The sequence below is a fragment of the Callorhinus ursinus genome, unplaced genomic scaffold (genome assembly GCF_003265705.2).
Source record: "Callorhinus ursinus isolate GAN/ISIS: 27379988/994484 unplaced genomic scaffold, GSC_fseal_2.0 scaffold12, whole genome shotgun sequence".
Classification (NCBI taxonomy): Eukaryota; Metazoa; Chordata; class Mammalia; order Carnivora; family Otariidae; genus Callorhinus; species Callorhinus ursinus.
In genome coordinates this window covers 76,758,810-76,777,591 of record NW_027397074.1, presented here as the reverse complement: position 1 = coordinate 76,777,591, position 18,782 = coordinate 76,758,810, and the positions used below count along the sequence as shown (strand labels likewise).

Genomic DNA, 18,782 nt, shown 5'->3' with positions numbered 1-18,782 from the left:
TAAAAAACTCACATAATCTACTATGATTTGTTATGGTAGCTCCTATTCTATTCTACTTCATTTTCATTAAAAATGCTGGCCACACTCTCTAAATTGATATATAACCCAATTACGGGTTGTAAAAGTCAGTCTGAAAACACTTTATTCAAATATTTTGACTGTAGCAGAGAAAACTGGGTAATGCTACAAGATTTCCTTAGAAATCTTTAGAAACCGAGTCAAGTCTAGAATCTAGGAATTTTGACTTGTGTTTCATATCAAGGTCAAGACTCTTAAAAACATTCCATCCCTTAACCTACAAAAAGGTTTGTCAACCTTTCTGGTAACAAGAAGACTTCTCTACTCCAAAGGGCATTGTCAGTATTTTACTCCTATAGACCAGGCTAGCTGGTATGGTAAACCAGTTTATGTCAAGACACTAAAATAACTTAGGAGTATCATAGGGTATCCACTATGCCCCTGCTGGAAGTTCTAATTTGTGGGTAATACTACAATGCTTACCTTGGTGTCACTTTCTGTATATTCTAAGTAATCCATGTACAATGCAGAGGATACCATAAGTCCAGGATTTAGATTATTCTAGTGCACTGAGAAGAATGTAAGAACATATACCTTACCTACTCCCAAACATGATATGCCCTCTTTCACTTGCTATGTGATCAATGGACTGCTACAGTCCTTAAATGCTTTCCTAAATTCCTCTTCATTTTATAAGAGAAAGAGGACTCCAGGGGAAAAGCCTCAGGGCGTGATCGAAACAGGCAGTAAAGGATGGCATTCAATCACCACCGGTGTAGTAAGGGTTGGCAGCAACAAAAAAATAAAGTACATTTTAAAGATGTCTGTCAGATTAACTTCCACCCAGTAGCTCCAATCTTCAAGTTCATATGGTTCTTATCTAGAGGTCATTTGAAAATACACCTGCCCAAGTTTGGAAATATCAATAAAAATTCAAGATGTAAATACCCTTGATCAGTAAATCCCACTGCTAGAAATTTATCCTATACATATATTTGCACTAATTATCTTACATATTTACTCAAGTACACAAAGATAAATGTACACAGATGCTCAACTGTTTGTAAGCACATAAAAGTGGAAACAATTTAGATGTACATCAACAAAACAATTTAGATGTACATTTACTGTTAGTAAAAACAAATACTGAACTATTTTAGTAACCTTATCCTTGACTTCTATCCCAAAGAATTGCTGCTATATTAAAGATACATTACTCACAGCCTCTGAGTTATCAATAAATGGATCTGTCTCATCATAGCCAAAGCCTATATCAATTAAATCTTGTAGCCGATCCTTCCGGTGTTTACGGGGTTTCCCACCCTGCAAAAAACAGATATGTTAGACTGATATCAGTACTCATGCTGTTTCCATAAACTTAAAAAATACCTGTCAAAAGAATTCCAAGTAATTTCTTTAGATAATCCCAACCTTCAAGAGGTTGAATTTAAGTCCCCCCAAACTTTGAATGTTAAATTGTATTTAGGGACTTGCTCTCAAAGAGTAGGGTATGAAAAGGAGGGGACAAAGTAACTTTATTTTTTTAAAAGATTTTATTTATTTATTTGAAAGAGAGAAAGAGAGCATGAGCGGGGGGAGGAAGAGAGGGAGAGGGAGAAACAGACTCCCCCTGAGCAGGGAGCCCCACGAGGGGCTCGATCCCAGGACCCTGGGTCCTGGGATCATGACCTGAGCCGAAGGCAGACGCTTAACCGACTGAGCCACCCAGGCACCCCTATCCATGTCATACTTAAAGTCTTTATTATAGTTATAAAGAACTCATTCTATCTTTGGTATAAATGTTACATGTATGCTAAAAGTCATATATAAGCTTGTCATAAGTAGTTTAAGTGAGCAGGACAGCTACTAATAATATTGTGGCACTACTAAAACAAGTGTTTAGTTCAGTCTCTAAGATTCATTTTAGATACTCAAATATATTCACTCGAATTTAACTATACTTTCTAAGCATCTTCCTAACACCTCCTGACCCCTGATTGTTTTTAGCACAGGAGTGGGCCATGAGGAAGAAAATGCTCAGAAAGAGGAAAGAAAACAGTAAGTGGTAAGGATTCTGCCTACCAACATGCCACCAGTGAACCAGAGTAAGTCCAGCAGAAACCACAGGATGCAAGATGTGAATCTCTTACTCAGTTTCAATTCTCAGTGCGTATCTCTCAATGTAAAGTGATTCTAATGGTGAAAGGTGGATAAGTTTTGTGTTACATGGCCCTTAAATAAAAACAAACTGTTCTATCTTATTTCCATGCAAAGAAATGATCTCTTCCACTGTTTGATGGAAAAAATGGTTATGCTGGACCTGCTGAGAGATATCACCAGCATGGTGCCAACCCTTTCTAAATAATTTGTAAAGTAATTCTGACTAAATGTTATATTTGTATTACACACAGATGTTAAAAAAAACCCAACCCCCATAAGCTATGACTTCATTGTATGCTTTTGGGGGGACAAAACAACACTACACCATTACCACCAAGAAAGTCATTATGGTGTGAGATAAAGCAGTGGTTCCCATATTTTTAGCTTTTACAAGTTAGGTAAATTTCAAAAACAATTTTGAAGACCAACACAAGGTGACAACCCTTTTTTTATTTTGCTAAGTAAGGCCATTAAAGACATAATCTCAAAACAACAATCCTTTTCAAGAAATACTAGTTGGCAACCTTAAACATACAGACATCTATGTAACATATATACATATACACACATATATACACAGCATGTGTGTGCTTACATGCAACACACATAATACATTGTTCTAATTTTTTCCATTTACCAGGTCTGCAAACTGGAACACTTACAGCTAGGTTATAGAACTACAATTAGAATCAGAAGTCAAAAAACAAAACAAAACAAAAAAACCCCCAACAAAACCCAAAATCAGAAGTTAGGGGACAGAAAGAGGTATTTCTAGGATATGAGTTATTCTGTTAAGAAAAGTCACATACAAGCAATTAAGTACATGAGGGACTGTTTCACCCAAAAACCAGAGAGATAATGATGTAATGTATGGTGATTAACATAACATAAAAAAAAAAAACACCCAGAGCTCTAAAAAGAATATAAAAACCCAAAGATATATGAAAACTAATATAAAAATATCTTAGTTCATGAAAAAATATAAAAACAAATGAAGAATACTAGCCCTGTCACATATTAAATATATTTAAAGTTATAGGAGTTAGCAACATAAAAAAAAAAAGCCCATATATGATAAACCCACAGCTAACATCACCCTCAATGAGGAAAAATGGGGAGCTTTTCCCCTATTATCAGGAACAAGACAAGGAAATCCACTCTCACCACTTTTATTCAACATAGTACTGGAAGTCCTAGCCACAGCAATCAGACAAGAAAAAGGAATAAAAGGCATCCAAAGCCGGAAGAAAGAAGTAAAACTTTCACTATTTGTAGATGATATGATACGATATATAGAAAACCCTGAAGACTCTACCGAAAAACTACTAGAACTGATAAATGAATTCAGTAAGGTCTCAGGAAATAAAATCAATTTACAGAAATCTATTGCATTTTTTTTACAATTTATTTATTTATTTGAGCGAGAGAGAGAGATAAAGAGGGCACATTTGGGGGGAAGGGGAGAATCTTCAAGCAGACTCCCCACTGAGTACAGAGTCTAACACAGGACCTGATCTCATGACCCATGAGATCATAACCTGAGACGAAACCAAGAGTTGGACACTTAACTGACTGAGCCACCCAGGCGCCCCAACTCACTGCATTTCCATACACTAAAAATGAAGTAGCAGAGGGGCACCTGGGTGGCTCAGTTGTTGAGCGTCTGCCTTTGGCTCAGGTCACGATCCCAGTGTCCTGGGATCGAGCCCCGCATCGGGCTTGCCACTCGGCGGGAAGCCTGCTTCTCCCTCTCCCACTCCCCCCACTTGTGTTCCCTCTCTCACTGCGTCTCTCTCTGTCAAATAAATAAAATCTTAAAAATAAAATAAAATAAAATAAAAATGAAGTAGCAGAAAGAGAAATTAAGAAAACAATCTCATTTACAATTGCACCAAAAATAATAAAATACCAAGGAATAAACTTAACCAAGGAGGTGAAAGACCTGTACTCTGAAAACTATAAAATACTACTGAAAGAAATTGAAGATGATACAAATGGAAATATATGCCATGCTCACGGACTGGAAGAACAAATACTGTCAAAATGTCTGTACTACCCAGAACAATCTACAGATTTAATGTAAACCTTATCGAAACACCAACAGCATTTTTCACAGAACTAGAACAACCCTAAAATTTGTATGGAACCACAAAAGACTCCAAATAGCCAAAGCAAATTTGAAAAAGAAAAACAAAGCTGGTGGTGTCACAATCCCGATTTCAAGTTATATTACAAAGCTGTAGTAATCAAAACAGTATGGTACTGGCACAAAAACAGACACATAGATCAATGGAACAGGATAGAAAGCTCAGAAAAAAACCCATGATTATATGGTCAATTAATCTTCAACAAAGGAGGCAAGAATATACAGTGGGAAACAGTCTCTTCAACAAATGGTGCTGGGAAAACTGGACAGCAACATGCAAAAGAATGAAACTGGATCACTTTCTTATACCATATACAAACACTCAAAATGGATTAAAGACCTTAATGTTGAGACCTGAAACCATAAACATACTAGAAGAGAGCACAGGCAATAATCTGACATCAGCCACTGCAGCATTTGTCTAGATCTGTCTCCTGAGGCAAGAAAAACAAAAGCAAAAATAAACTACTGGGACTACATCAAAATGAAAAGCTTCTGCACAGCCAAGGAAACAATCAATAAAACAAAAAGACAATCTATTGAATGGGAGAAGATATTTGCAAATGACATATCCAGTAAGGGGTTAGTATCCAAAATGTATAAAGAACTTACACAACTCGACACCAAAAAAACCCCAAATAATCTAATTGAAAAAAGGGCAGAAGACATGCACAAAGATTTCTCCCACAAAGACCTACAGATGGCCAACAGACACGTGAAAAGATGCTCAACATCACATCTTCAGGGAGATGCAAATCAAAATCACAATAAGACATCACTTCACACCTGTCAGAATGGCTAAAATAAAAAACACAAGAAACAAGCGTTGGCAAGGGTGCAGAGAAAAAGGAACCCTTGTGCACTGTTGGTGGGAATGCAAACTAGTGCAGCCACTCTGGAAAACAGTATGGAGGTTCCTCAAAATATTAAAAATAAAATTACCATATGATGCAGTAATTCCACTACTGGGTATTTACCTGGAGAACATGAAGACAGTAATTCAAAAAGATATATGCACCCCTATGTTTACTGCAGCATTATTTACAACAGCCAAATTATGGAAGCAGTCCAAGGGTCCATCAGTAGATGAACGGATAAAGAAGATGTAGTGTATATACACACCAACACACAGAGGAATATTACCCAGAAAAAGGATGAAATCTTGCCATTTGCAAGAACATGGATGGATCTAAACAGTAAAACGTTAAGTGAGCTAAGTCAGTCAGAGAAAGACAAATACCGTATGATTTCACGCATATGTGAATTTAAGAAACAACAGAAATGAAGAAAAGGGGAAAAAAAGAGAGACAAACCAAAAAACAGACTTTTAACTATAGAGAGCAAACTGATAGTTACCAGAGGAGAGGTAGGGGGGAATGGGTGAAACAGGTGAAGGGAATTCAGAGTACACTTATCTTGATGACCACTGAGTAATATATAGGATTGCTGAATCATTATTTTGTACACCTGAAACTAATATAACACCAGATGTTAACTATACTGGAATTAAAATTTAAAAATTAAATTAAAAATAAATAAAAGTATGGGAGTTAAAATCGTTATAGCAGGAATATAAGAATAAACATAAATGGACAACAATGTTCAGAAACTTAACCTAGTATGTAAGAATTTAACACAAGACAGGCAACATTATAACTCAGTGGAGAGTAATTAATAGATCAAATAAATGGAATTGAAGATACTTATATCACCTATCAAATTATAAACTTTTTAAATTCTGGCAAAATGGAAAAGAAACAGGACCACTCAAGCACCGCTGGCAACAGTATAGCAGGAATCTCTTTTGGAAAGCAATCTGAAAGAATCTGCCAAGAATTCTGCCATACTCTTGCATGTTCTTCTTTTGCTGCTTCTTTATTTTCCAAACTTTCTATGAAGCATTAATGTCATAATGGAAATATACTAAAATAATTTCTAAAACCCTCTACCTTATTTGACCTGATAATTCTATGTAAGCTGATTTTGAACTACTACTTAGATTCAAGAATATCTGTTAAGAACTTATGCTATATAGAAAGTAATATGCTTTTAACCAACTGAGCCACCCAGGCACCCCGCATTAGCACGTATTCTAAGTATAACTACTTATATTTCATATTTGACAAATGGGAAAAGCTAAAGCTTGGAAAGGGCAAATAACCTAAGATCACAGGGAAAGTAATTGAGCCAATCTTGAGCTCATGATTCCCTGACTTCAAAGTGCCATTCTATTAAAAGTTCTATAAAAGAAGGGTGCTTGGGTGGCTCAGTCGGTTGAGTGTCGGACTCTTGATTTCGGCTCAGGTCATGATCTCAGGGTGGTAGAATTGAGCACCAAATGGGGCCTCCGCACTTGGCGGGGAGTCTGCTTGAGATTCTCTTTCCCTCTGCCCCTCACCCCCACTCGCACTTGTTCTCTCTCTAAATAAACAAATCTTTTTTTTTTTTTTTCTTTTAAGTTCCATAGGAGAAGTTATAGAATCTCTGGGGTTATTTTCCCACTTGGAGACATCTTAAACTCAACACCAAAAACTGAAACAGTGTCTCCACTGTCAGTCACCTCCAAGTTAGCTTCTCCCACTTGACATTCCCACTTCATTCATTCTATTTTTCTGCCTTAAAACTCCATTGTTAGCTAAAATTAAAAAAGACTGCTGATACCAAATGTTCACAACAATGTGGAGCTAGTAAGGTCTCCTACATGGCTGGTGGAAAATGATACAGCCATCCTGAAAAACAGTTTGGCAGTTTCTTATAAAATTAAACCTACACTTTCCACATGACCTAACAATCCCACTATTGTTATTTAGTAAAGAAAAATGACAACATATGTTCACATAATGTTCAGAGCACCTATATTCATAGCAGCCAAAAATCAGAAACAACCCAATGCCCATCATCCAGTGAATGGATAAACTGTGATACACCCATATAAAAGGATTACTACGCAGCAATACAAGGGAAGGAACTGTTGATAACATGCAACACATGGCTGAATTCATGCTAGGGGGCCAGACACTAAAGACTTTAAGATTCCCATTTACAGAAAACTCTAGAAATGGCAAAACAAAAACAAAAAACCTATACTGACAAGAAGTAGATCTGAGATTGCCAGGGACCAGGGCTAAAGGGAGAGGATTATTTGTAGAGAGGTAAAAGGGAACTTTCTGGGAAGATGAAATTGTTCTAAATCATGTTTGTGGTAGTGGTTATATAACTGTGTAATTTGTCAAAATCCATAAAATTGCACAATTAAAATGAATTAATTGTATGTTCTTAAATTATCTTTCAATAGTGCTGATTTTTAGAACCCCTTGTGATGATTTTACTTCAACTCTCTCTCCACAAACCTTTGTTCATGTGAATATTCACACCTACAATTTCCTTTCCATTCCACCTGCCATTGCTATAATGTCGGCCATTGTTTTTCACTTAAATGTAATGAATGCCTTAATTTATCCTAACTTATCCTGCATAATATCATCTAGTATTTCTAAAATACCATTTCATATATCATTCCCCTGCTCAAAATGCTTCAGAAGCAACTCAACTATTATAAAATAAATCCAAAACCTTTAATATGGCATTAATTAAATGCCTTCTACATGTTGATTTAAACTACCTTTCCAATTTTTTCTTACAATTTTCCAACTGAAACACTTGGATCCATTCAATCTATCTGTCCACTCTCCTCCTAAACACACTTGTAAGCTTCTCTTTCCTCCACCTTCCCCTTACTGGGAATAATCTTACTCCTCCCTGAATTCTCCCACCCTTCCCAGCTAGTAAGTTTCAAATTTTTTTCTCCTTGATGCTTTCTACTTAAAATCAAAATGATCTTCTTCAGCTCTCCTAACATATTGTTTGTCTAGGCACAGCTAGCTGCCTGTAGACTTACCTAGGGAAAACTAAAATGCAAATAGGTTCTATCGGAATGGGCACAGAAGTACAAATAAATTAAGGCATAACTAGAGAGATTTAAGAACATTTAAGTCAAGTCAAGGTGGTCAGCAGTTACCACAGGGAAGTACAGCTGTTATGAATCCATAATATATGCGATAAAATGGCTAATTAAGTAAATGTGAATCAATTATAGTAAACAAAATGGCTAAAGCTTTACTTAACAGTAAAAGTATTAATCTTAATAATAATCCTTCTCAAAAAAGGATGTTACAAGTCTAAGATCTTCCCCAAGCATCCTATCAATTATAGCATAACAATAATGAAGGTATAAATTACATATACTATGACACATGCATTCAAGTTAACAGCCATTTTAAAGTAATGTGGCAGAGGAATATTTAATAATATAGAAGGCAACAAAAGCAGTTTACCAAATGCTATGTACCGTTCAGGCTATTCATAGAAAAGGTAATATTCACTAAGCATGTGACAGTGTCCAACTTAATGGGTAATTGTGGAGATGACATTAAAATAACAAGATCTTGCTTTTTTTTTAATTGAACATGCTGTTTTTATTTTTTTATTTTTTAAAGATTTTATTTATTTATCTGACAGAGAGAGCGAGAGAGCACAAGCAGGGGGAGCAGTAGAAGGAGAGGGAGAAGCAGGCTTCCCGCCAAGCAAGGAGCCCGATGCGGGGCTCGATCCCAGGACCCTGGGATCATGACCTGAGCCGAAGGCACACGCTTAACCATCTGAGCCACCCAGGCGCCCCTTGCTTTTTTAATTCTCATACAAACAGTAGGATCTCATTTATGAGAAACACAACATAGCAATATATGCCTATAGATGTATATAAAATGCTCAAGTAATTTTAACAAGCAGATCACCATGGTTATTACCAATTGGGAAGGAATATAATTGGAGGCAGTGGTGAAGGAAGATTTTGGCTTAATATGTATCATTTGAATTTTTTTTTCTTTTGGTAGGAACTGGAAACCTGCTGGACAAATTGAAAAGAGCTGTAACACTTTGAATTTGTTTTTAATAATAGGAATGTATCCACGTGTTACTTGGATGATTAAAAATAATTTTTTTAAGTGCAAGAGAGCACTTTTGTAAGCACACAATCATTTTTAAAAGCCCTGAAAGGATACACATCCAACTATTAACAGTGGTTATGCCTGGCAGTGGGATTATAGATGATTAGGTGATTTTTATTTTTTTCTATCTGTATTTATATATTCTTTTACAGGGAACAAAACCTTTGAAATATGAAATGCTTACATAAATACATCTTTAGGAAAAGAAACTCCAACAGTGATGATCTCTGAGGAGGGAACTGGTTAGGTGGGAGTCAGGAATAGGAGGGAGATTTACTTTACCTCATAATCCCTTTGTATCTTTTGAATTTTTGTTAAGTACATGTATTACCTATTCAGAATTTTATTTTCTTAGGTTTGGACCACCAAATGTTCAATACCACTGGGTTTTCACTCCGTATACGGTTCTGCTTCCTAGTCCCATTGTGGGGAAAGAGCTGTGGACAAGCTGTATTTGACACACTCACGCCTGAGGAGCTCTTTCTTAAATTCCTCCCCAACAGCCGGGGTTAAATAGTCTTTCCTCTACCTACCAATGGCTTTCTGCCAAAGCATTTACGGTCAGGCACGTCACAGTTCCTTCCTTCATCACAGAGGCCACCAGAGTATAGTTTTCTGGCCTCAATTTACTTTTCCTCATCTCCTACACTTCCTAGAAACACTTCTCCCTTGGCTTGCCCTTTCTGCCTCACCTCCGCTTTTCTATTCTCCACCCTCTAGTTCTCTAGTTTTCCAATTATGCTCAAGTCCAGTGATATGCAAATGGTATAAACTGAAACCAAACACTGGAGAACTGCCAAAAAGACTATTCACAAATATTAAAATTTCACCTAAAGGAATTCAAGATAAATTGGCAAAGGATTATATCACAGTGTCCTCCCCATTAGGCCTGTTTTGAACTGGTCTCTTTTCCAGCAGCCTTAGCATGGAGACTCCCTGCAGTAGAATCAAAGTCTTATTTGATAAATTCCCTGGACCTTTGCAGTTGTTGATGTTTCACAGTTTACACAATAAATGCCTCTGATAAAAACACAAAGTTTATTTCCCAAATTAAAGAAGAAAACCTTGAGTTCTGCTACACCTAAAATGAAGAACCCACTTTAAATCTATTCCCCTAGGGCACTGGTTTACTATGACTCAGATGAAAATGACTTACTGAATCATTAGTACCTGTTTAACCTGATAATCAGTGTTTCAAGCCAATGCTGTCTGATTACACTATAACACTAACCTGGAAAACAAACAAGGGGCACCTGGGTGCCTCAGTCGGTTGAGCATCCAACTTTTGATTTTGGCTCAGGTGGTGATTTCTTCGGCCTTGAGATCAAGTCCCTACATGCTCAGCAGGAATCTGCTTGAACATTCTCTCCCTCTCCCCACCCACTGCTGTTTCTCTCTCTCTAAAATAAACAAATAAACCTTAGAAAGAAAAGAAAAGAAAGAGGAGGGAGAGGGGCGCCTGGGTGGCTTCAGTCGGTTAAGCGGCTGCCTTTGGCTCAAGTCATGGTTCCGGGGTCCTGGGACCAAGCCCCGCATCGGGCTCCCTGCTCGGCGGGGAGCCTGCTTCTCCCTCTCCCTCTGCCTGTCTCTCTGCCTACTTGTTCTCTCTGTCAAATAAATAAATAAAATCTTTAAAAAAAAGAGAGAGATGTTCTTAGTACAGGACCCCCTCCCCCAGTGGCCTCCAGGTAACAAGAAACCTAACTAATAAGCAACGTTCATTGATCACCTATGGAAGACAGAGGAAGCCTGACACTGAATGCTAAGACTCCAGTCTTATAACTGAGAAGAAAATATCTCCTGGTCACCAAGCTTCCCTATTTGTCCCAGCCCAGTCACAACCTTATCCTTCTCCACTTATGTTGATTTTCTTAACCTAGCGATAGAAAAGAGAAGAAATTTAAGTCAGTGGAAAGACAACCAAGAGCTGACTTAACAGCACAGATACAGCATAAACAGATTTCTTTAATCACCACTTAGGATATAGGGCCTTCCTTCCAAATACCCTAAAACTGCTGATTCTCAATTGTTCCTAATGGATTTAAGGAAGTTGAAGAGAATTTTAACTAAAAGAGGCCAAGTAACTGAAAGGGCATGTCATGGCAAGTGATTACAACTGGTAACTGCAAACAAAACAAAACAAAACAAAAAAACTATTACTTAAGAATTCTTCCTTGCCCTGTATTTATAAACCCCCAACCTCAGTTTGTTTTAAAAGGTTATAATGTTTTTGCTGTATATGTAGTATCATATTATATATAGTAATGTTGTTGATCTATAAAGCTAAATACACTGGTACTTGTGCTTCATAAGTGGAATTTATTTTGTGGTGGTGTTAACAAGTATTTATCCAAACTGTTTTACTCAAAGTCCTACCATGTTGATCTATATGGACCAGACCCAACACAAGGCCAAAACATATAGAGGAAAACCAGCCAAGGAAGTTCCCAAGGAAGCACTAACCCCTCAGCAAGTGTAGATGATCATCTAATATGAGTAACTAGAGAATTCTTAAACCCCCTAGAAAGAGTGCATAAATGTTTTCTCACATCCATTGTGTCAGTCTCATATCTGAGGACGCTTCTTAAACAAGCCATAATATTTCAAGTGTAAAAGCATATTTCCTTTCCACTCAACTGAGCAGTATTTACTGTGAAGAAGTCACTCACTGGAAATTACAGTTATTCCAAATATTGCCATTTTCTTATTGCAGCATTATTTACAGTAACCAAATTATGGAAGAAACCCAAGTGTCCATCAGTAGATGAATGAATAAGGAAGATATGGTGTGTATATATATATATATATATATACACATATATATATACACACAATGGAAATTACTCAGCCATAAAAAAAAAGAATGAAATCCTGCCATTTGGGACAACATGGATGGATCCAGAGGATATAATGCTAAGTGAAATAAGTCAATTAGAGAAAGATAATAAATGCTATATGATTTCACTCATATGTGGAATTTAAGAAACAAAAGAAATGAACAAAGGAAAAAAGAGGCACACCAACAGACTCTTAACCATAAAGGAACAAACTAATGATTACCAGAATTGGGGGGTGGGGTGGCTGAAATGGGTGAAGGGGATTAAAAGTACACTTATCATAATGAGCACTGAGTAAAGTACAGAATTGTTGAGTTGCTGTATTATACACCTGAAACTAATATAACACTGTATGTTAAGTATACTGGAAATTAAATTAAAAGCTTTACCATTCTTTAGAAAATATCAGCACAAAATCCATTTTAAAAGCCTTATAACAAGAAAATCAAGACTTTTTATAAATATACTTTGTTTTTGATTGAAAACAGTATTAACTCCATTTGAACAACTGCTTTTTTTTAACTGCTTTATTTAGAAGACTGCTCAGAATTACTCTTATACCATCAAATCTACCTTTATCCTCCCTTTTAAAATAAATATGAAGCTATTAGGGCTCTGAGAGTTTAAAATTAAGCATTAAATGTGGTATTCAAAGTCCATATGGTAAAGTAAGTGAATTTTAAAGTCATAATATGATTTCAGAAATGCTAATAAATGCTTGGCAGAATACATGTCTTCCTATTCCATAGGTCATTCAGATTCAAACAGTCTTAGCTGAGCCACTGCTAGGCACTAGATACTGTGCTAAGCACTTTCATTTAGATTACTAAATTTATATCCAGTTCCAGAATAACATGATCTTTCAAGATGGCTGAGGTAACAGAGTGAGAAAAATCACTATAGGAAATCTTCCAACCAAATCTTCTAGGTTATTCTATGCCCTAGAACGCTTAGGGAACAAGTACGAACAGTATTTGCTGATCTATGGTACATCCAGCCTCAGAAAAAGGATACACAATCTAGAAACCATCTAAAAACTGAGCTGGAAATTCAGGATATTCAGGAAAGTAGGATATTTAGCCTAAACATTTAGAGCCTTAAAATTGCCAATGAGGAAAAGAACACAAGTTTCTAAACTGTATCCTGCTTCCTTCCTATAGTGACCAACAAGAAAAACTTGGAGCCTATAGAGAAGTGTCCAAAGTTGGACTTAGCTCTCTAACAAGATTTATGTACAATAACTAATTCAGTATACTTTAGGTAAAATTAAGTACCAAAGAGTTGTATTGCTCTTTTCCCAAGAAAATATGTAGCAACTGATGCTGAACATGCACTGTCACATTACCTAAAGAATAACATAAGAGGAGACAAGACACAGGCAATAAAAACAGGACCGGATGGAGGGGAAAAAACTGTTCAATACAGGGTGCTATTTTTAATAATTTTATACTCCCTGTAATTTCTATTACTGCATTTCAACTACCAAGACTGCCTCCATCCTTCTTCCCCAAGCAACTGCTGCAAAAAAAAAAAAGGCACGTCCTAAGCTCCAAGGCTCTCCTTCCTTCTCCCACAAGCGGCAGCCTGTTCCACGTCACACACACGACTCCTCTCCAGCACAAGCAATGGCTATGCATACTCACCACCACAGGAAGCCCAGAAACTTGCCTCCAGGCCTCCCACCGCACCACTCAATTAGCTACTAACGTCACTTACAGACCCAGCCACCCCTCAGTGCATCTTATTTGTCCCCATATCTGGAAACCCCCAATGCAGTTTAACTTGCTCAGTTCTCTGAAACTTCCCGCAAATGCATTCTCCTCCATGATGGAAATGGCATGCCCTCCCACTTGTACCAACCACTCTGCTCACAGAAGAGAAGGGGCAGAATGTAAGCGTAGATGGACTGATGAGTTAAATACATTAGAAAAAAAATAGTGAAGCAAGTACACCAATGTCTCCAGCTAGGGCTTGAGAGCTGGATGTGGCCCAGAGATGTTCTGTTTCGTCCAGCCGGTGTTTTAAGCCAATGTTTAAAAGTAAAAGAAAGAGGAAAATCCAGACTTCAGCCTTCTTTTGAGAAATGTAAAGATCTGGCAACCCTAAGCCCAGGTCCCTGCAAAGTGACAAGGGCTGGCACTGAGTAGCAGCTGTCCCCTAATTCAGATAATCCCCCACTTTACTGTCCACCTGGCCTGCTTCACTGGTGGTTCAGTGGGCATGTGGGGGACATCTGACTTTGCTACTCCTGAACTACAGAACACTAAAGGATCTATTAGACGGTAAAGCATAGTCAATAAAGATCTTCAATGATTGTTTAAGAGTGATCTTTTGTGAGAGCACTGGACAAAGTGTCTTCTCCTCGTTCAGTTTTGGCCCAATGAGTTTCTTAAAGGACTCCAAATAATTTATTGTGGTCTTTAAGAAGACCCTAATAATGAAGAAGAACCTGTAAAGAATGACTGAAAGACTAAAGATAAAGGCCATTTGGAACAGAATGCCTGAACTAAACTAAAAGATCAAAATCCGTGGGGTAGTCAGTTAATAAGAGATTAAAAAATCCCATACATGTTTATGTTACAAAGAATTTATGACATGTACAGAATAAGAACAGTTCTCTACAAGAGTGATATGTTTATTTATTTTAAAGATTTTATTTATTTGAGAGAGAGAATGAGATAGAGAGAGAGCATGAGAGGGGAGAGGGTCAGAGGGAGAAGCAGACTCCCTGCCGAGCTGGGAGCCCGATGAGGGACTCAATCCCGGGACTCCAGGATCATGACCTGAGCCCAAGGCAGTTGGTTAACCAACTGAGCCACCCAGGCACCCAAAAGTGATATGTTTAAATAAACAGTGTTTCTTATTTAGATAGCACTTTATTTTATTTATTTTTTTTACAAGATTTTATTTATTTATTTGACGGGAGGAGAGAGACAGACAGACAGACAACAAGAGAGGGAACACAAGCAGGGGGGCGGGAGAGGGAGAAACAGGCTTCCCGCTGAGCAGGGAGCCAGATGCGGGGCTTGATTCCAGGACCCTGGGATCATGACCTGAGCCGAAGGCAGATGCTTAACAACTGAGCCACCCAGGTGCCCCTTAGATAGCACTTTAAATATTTCCAACATTAAAAATCTATTTTTTCATCTGACGTTGACAAAACCCCTGTGCTATAAATACAAAGTTGGCTAAGCAGATCTTGTTTTCCCCTCACAGATAGCAAAGCATAAAAAAGCCAAGAGCCTGTCCTAAGGTCACCCAGCTAGTTAATATGGCAAAAACAGGATCAGAATCCAGCTGTGTTAACTCATAATCCTGTGCTCCTTCCACTACAATACATTGTTGCTGCCTCTTATCCACTGGATATCCCACAAAGGCTAGAAAAGCTATTCCAGGGATTACAGAGAAATGTGGTTCCACAAGAGACTGGAAGAATCCATTCAATGACTCTGCACCAAAGTCTCCAAAATTCCTTCCAATTTCAAGAATGGAACTGGCCCTTCTACTCACTTTCAAATCCCCAGAGTCTTTCAATTCCATAGACATTGTTTGGTACTATATTTGTGTGTTGTATGTATGTCTCGTCCTCCCAATTATTTTGAAAGCTCCAGGAGAGAATGACTATCAAGCCCCTTTGTATGTCCAATGTTAATGCTCAAATACTTTTTTTATATACAGAACTTAACAAAAAACTGCACCTCTTGTTCCAAGAAACAAAGAGCTAGATGTAACCTTAAGTGATTTTCAGAAATAATGACAAGAATATCTAAATTATAATATGAAGGAAACAAAAGTTAAGAGGAAAAGGTGGCTAGTTTTATGTTTTATAAGCCTCTAAGAATTAAGTCCTCTTTTTATCACTGCCAAAAAAAATTTTTTAAGGGAAATGTAACCTTGGTGTGTTAACATTTTGCAAGATTTTACATGCAATATTTAAAACTTTATTTACTTAAAATACAAATAAACATAGCTCTTGTTGCTTGTCTTAGCGGCGTGGAGGTGGCGGTAACGATGAGGCAGAAGCACTACCTTGAGGCTGCAGCGCGGCAACTGCACGGCGGCTGCCCGGGCCAGGCCCGCCATCTCCTATGATAACATCACTTTTGAAGGAACATGTCCATACTGTTTCCAGTTGCTGGTTTTGGATAACTCTCGAGTGCGCCTCAAACCCAAGTCCAAACTGACACCCAAAATACAAAAACTTCTTACCCGAGAGGCAAGAAATTATACACTCAGTTTTAAAGAAGCAAAAATTGTGAAAAAATACAAAGACTCCAAAAGTGTATTGCTGACTACTTGTAAAACACGCAACAGAACAGTTAAACATCATGGTAAAAGTAGAAGCTTTCTCTCAGCACTGAGGAGCAGTCCTTCCACTCCTACGAGCAAGCTCAGCCTGAAGACGCCAGAGAGAAAGACTCCGAGTTCTGCAGACTTGAATGGGAAGTGTGGTTCCAAAGGCAAGAGCCCAGCCTTGATATTCAGGACACCTACATCTGGACAGTCAGCACCCACTTGCTCCTCAAAGAATGTGAGCAAAACAAAGAAACACTTCTCTCAACTAAAAATGTTGCTTAGTCAGAGTGAATCCCAAAAGAATTCAAAGGTGGACTTCAGAAATTTCTTACTATCTTTGTAAAGGATGGGCTGTGGAAATAAATGTTTAATGCAATTTCTGAAACTAAAGTTAGTCAGAAAAACATCTTTCTTAAAACTTTTATTTATTCTGGGGTACCGGGTTGGCTCAGTCAAATAAGCATCTGCCTTCGGCTCCGGTCATGATCCAAGGGTTCTAAGGATGGAGCCCCACGTTGGGCTTCCTGCTCAGCAGGGAGTCTGCTTCTACCTCCCCCAGCTTGTGCTCTCTCTCTCTCTCCCTTGCTCACTCTCAAATAAATAAATAAAATCTTAAAAAAAAACCTCAAAAAAAAATACAAACATATAATATATGCATAAGTCTAAATAGACATATATAGACATCTGAATTTGCTACCACTGAACACCAAAAAAAACCTTAGTTGTTTAGGAGTCATCTTTTCTGACAGCCCAGAGCCTAGAGCTGGATGAAGCGTCTTCTTCCAGGTCACTTTTAGCTGGATATTTTTCTTACAAGGGTCCAAATAATTTGTTATAATATACCTATTTAATACCTATAATACTCATGGCAAATAAAGGCTTCAAGAGGTAGGACATTTTAAATCTCTACTTAGAATGGAAATAAAAGAGTAGCCAAAAGAAAAATCTAGAGAATTACAGCCCATTAATTTGAATTATAACAAGAGCAACATTTTATCCCTGCACAATGACAGTGCCTGGAGATATCCCAGTTATCTGGTGGAACTCAAGTTTACAGATCAACCAACTTCTTCAGAACATTGGTTTTTCCATGCCAAGTATGATCCAAGGGCTCTCCAAGATGATTTAATGCTAACTCTGAGGCAGTACATCACATACTGAATCACATTACTTATAGATTCATATGCTAGGAATTTTTCCATTTGCAAAGGACAATTCTAATCCTTAGTTTTAAAACCTAGGGAAAAATAAGCACTCTAATGTAGTGTTGGCGGGAATGGAAACTGGTAACTAAGGAACTGGTAATTTGGTAATATATACCCAAACTAAATAAACTAAATAAACACATAAATCTTTTGACCTAAAAATTCCACTTCTAGGAATCTGTCCAACAGATAAACTCACAAATGTGTGAAATGCCATGCTACTAAGTAATTTACTGTAGCACTATTTACAAAAGCAAATTTTTGGAAACAACTTAGATCATCTGGGGACTGGTTAAATAAACTGTGGTATGTCCACACAATGGAATACCATGCAGCCCTAAAAAGAGAGAGAGAGGAGAGAAAGAAGAAAGCTCTCTTTGTACTGATATGAAAAAATCTCCCAAGTTAGAGTAACTGAAAAGAAGAGCAGAACTGCATCTTCTGCAATGTGTAAAAGAGATGTGGGGGGGCAGTTAATACATGTGTATACAGAGATATACATAAACATCTCTAGAAGGATCCCCAAAAGCATTACGTGCCTCTAGGAAGTGAGATTATCTGGGTAAACAACAGAATGAAAGATTTTTCACTCTATAATTTTTGAGTTCTGAACCATGTAAATATATTGCCTGGTTAAAACATTAAATTTCACCAACGTATTAGCTTGTATAAAAAAGCCATAGGGGTGCCTGGCTGGCTCAGTCAGTAAGGCATGTGACTCTTGGTCTTGGGGTCATGTGTTTAAACCCCATGCTGGGTGTAGAGATTACTTAAAAATAATATATATATATATATATATATATAAAGCCATAGTATGTTATGATTTATAATTTGAGAACATTATATTGTAATTAAACACTACAGTTTAAGTAACAACTTCTGCTACTTTTTCCATCAAAACACCGACCAGACCATCCCTAAAAGTATTATATAGTCACAGAATATAAAGCCAGGAGGAGGCTCGAAAAATCTTCAGAAAAAGAAAATTGGGGCCCAAAAAGGTTAAATAACGTCACCAAAGGACAATCTGTAGGTGGCAAAGTATGGCCTACAACCTGACCTACATTCCAAAGTATTCTCATACATTTCCCCCACCCCAAACAGATTCATTAGC

The 18,782-nt window shown here is 37.5% G+C and overlaps 1 protein-coding gene, 1 non-coding gene and 1 pseudogene across 7 annotated transcripts in view; 1 reads left to right on the top strand and 2 right to left on the bottom strand.

Annotated features, from left to right (window-relative positions):
- UBN2 (ubinuclein 2) overlaps positions 1-18,782 on the bottom strand; it is an 87,592-nt gene that overhangs the window by 62,301 nt on the left and 6,509 nt on the right. For all 6 annotated transcript variants that reach the window (XR_012380364.1, XM_073899265.1, XM_025854799.2 and 3 more), the window contains exon 3: positions 1,240-1,341. Coding sequence is in view for 5 of the 6 variants with exons in the window: in XM_073899265.1 (XP_073755366.1) it covers positions 1,240-1,341 (102 nt within the window). In the remaining variant the exon portion in view is untranslated. The remainder of the gene's footprint in view (positions 1-1,239; positions 1,342-18,782) is intronic.
- LOC112811093 (U7 small nuclear RNA) lies at positions 9,209-9,260 on the bottom strand. The gene has a single exon (XR_003204970.1). It is a non-coding gene; the product is annotated as a U7 small nuclear RNA (small nuclear RNA).
- LOC112810921 (UPF0711 protein C18orf21 homolog pseudogene) lies at positions 16,179-17,036 on the top strand (annotated as a pseudogene).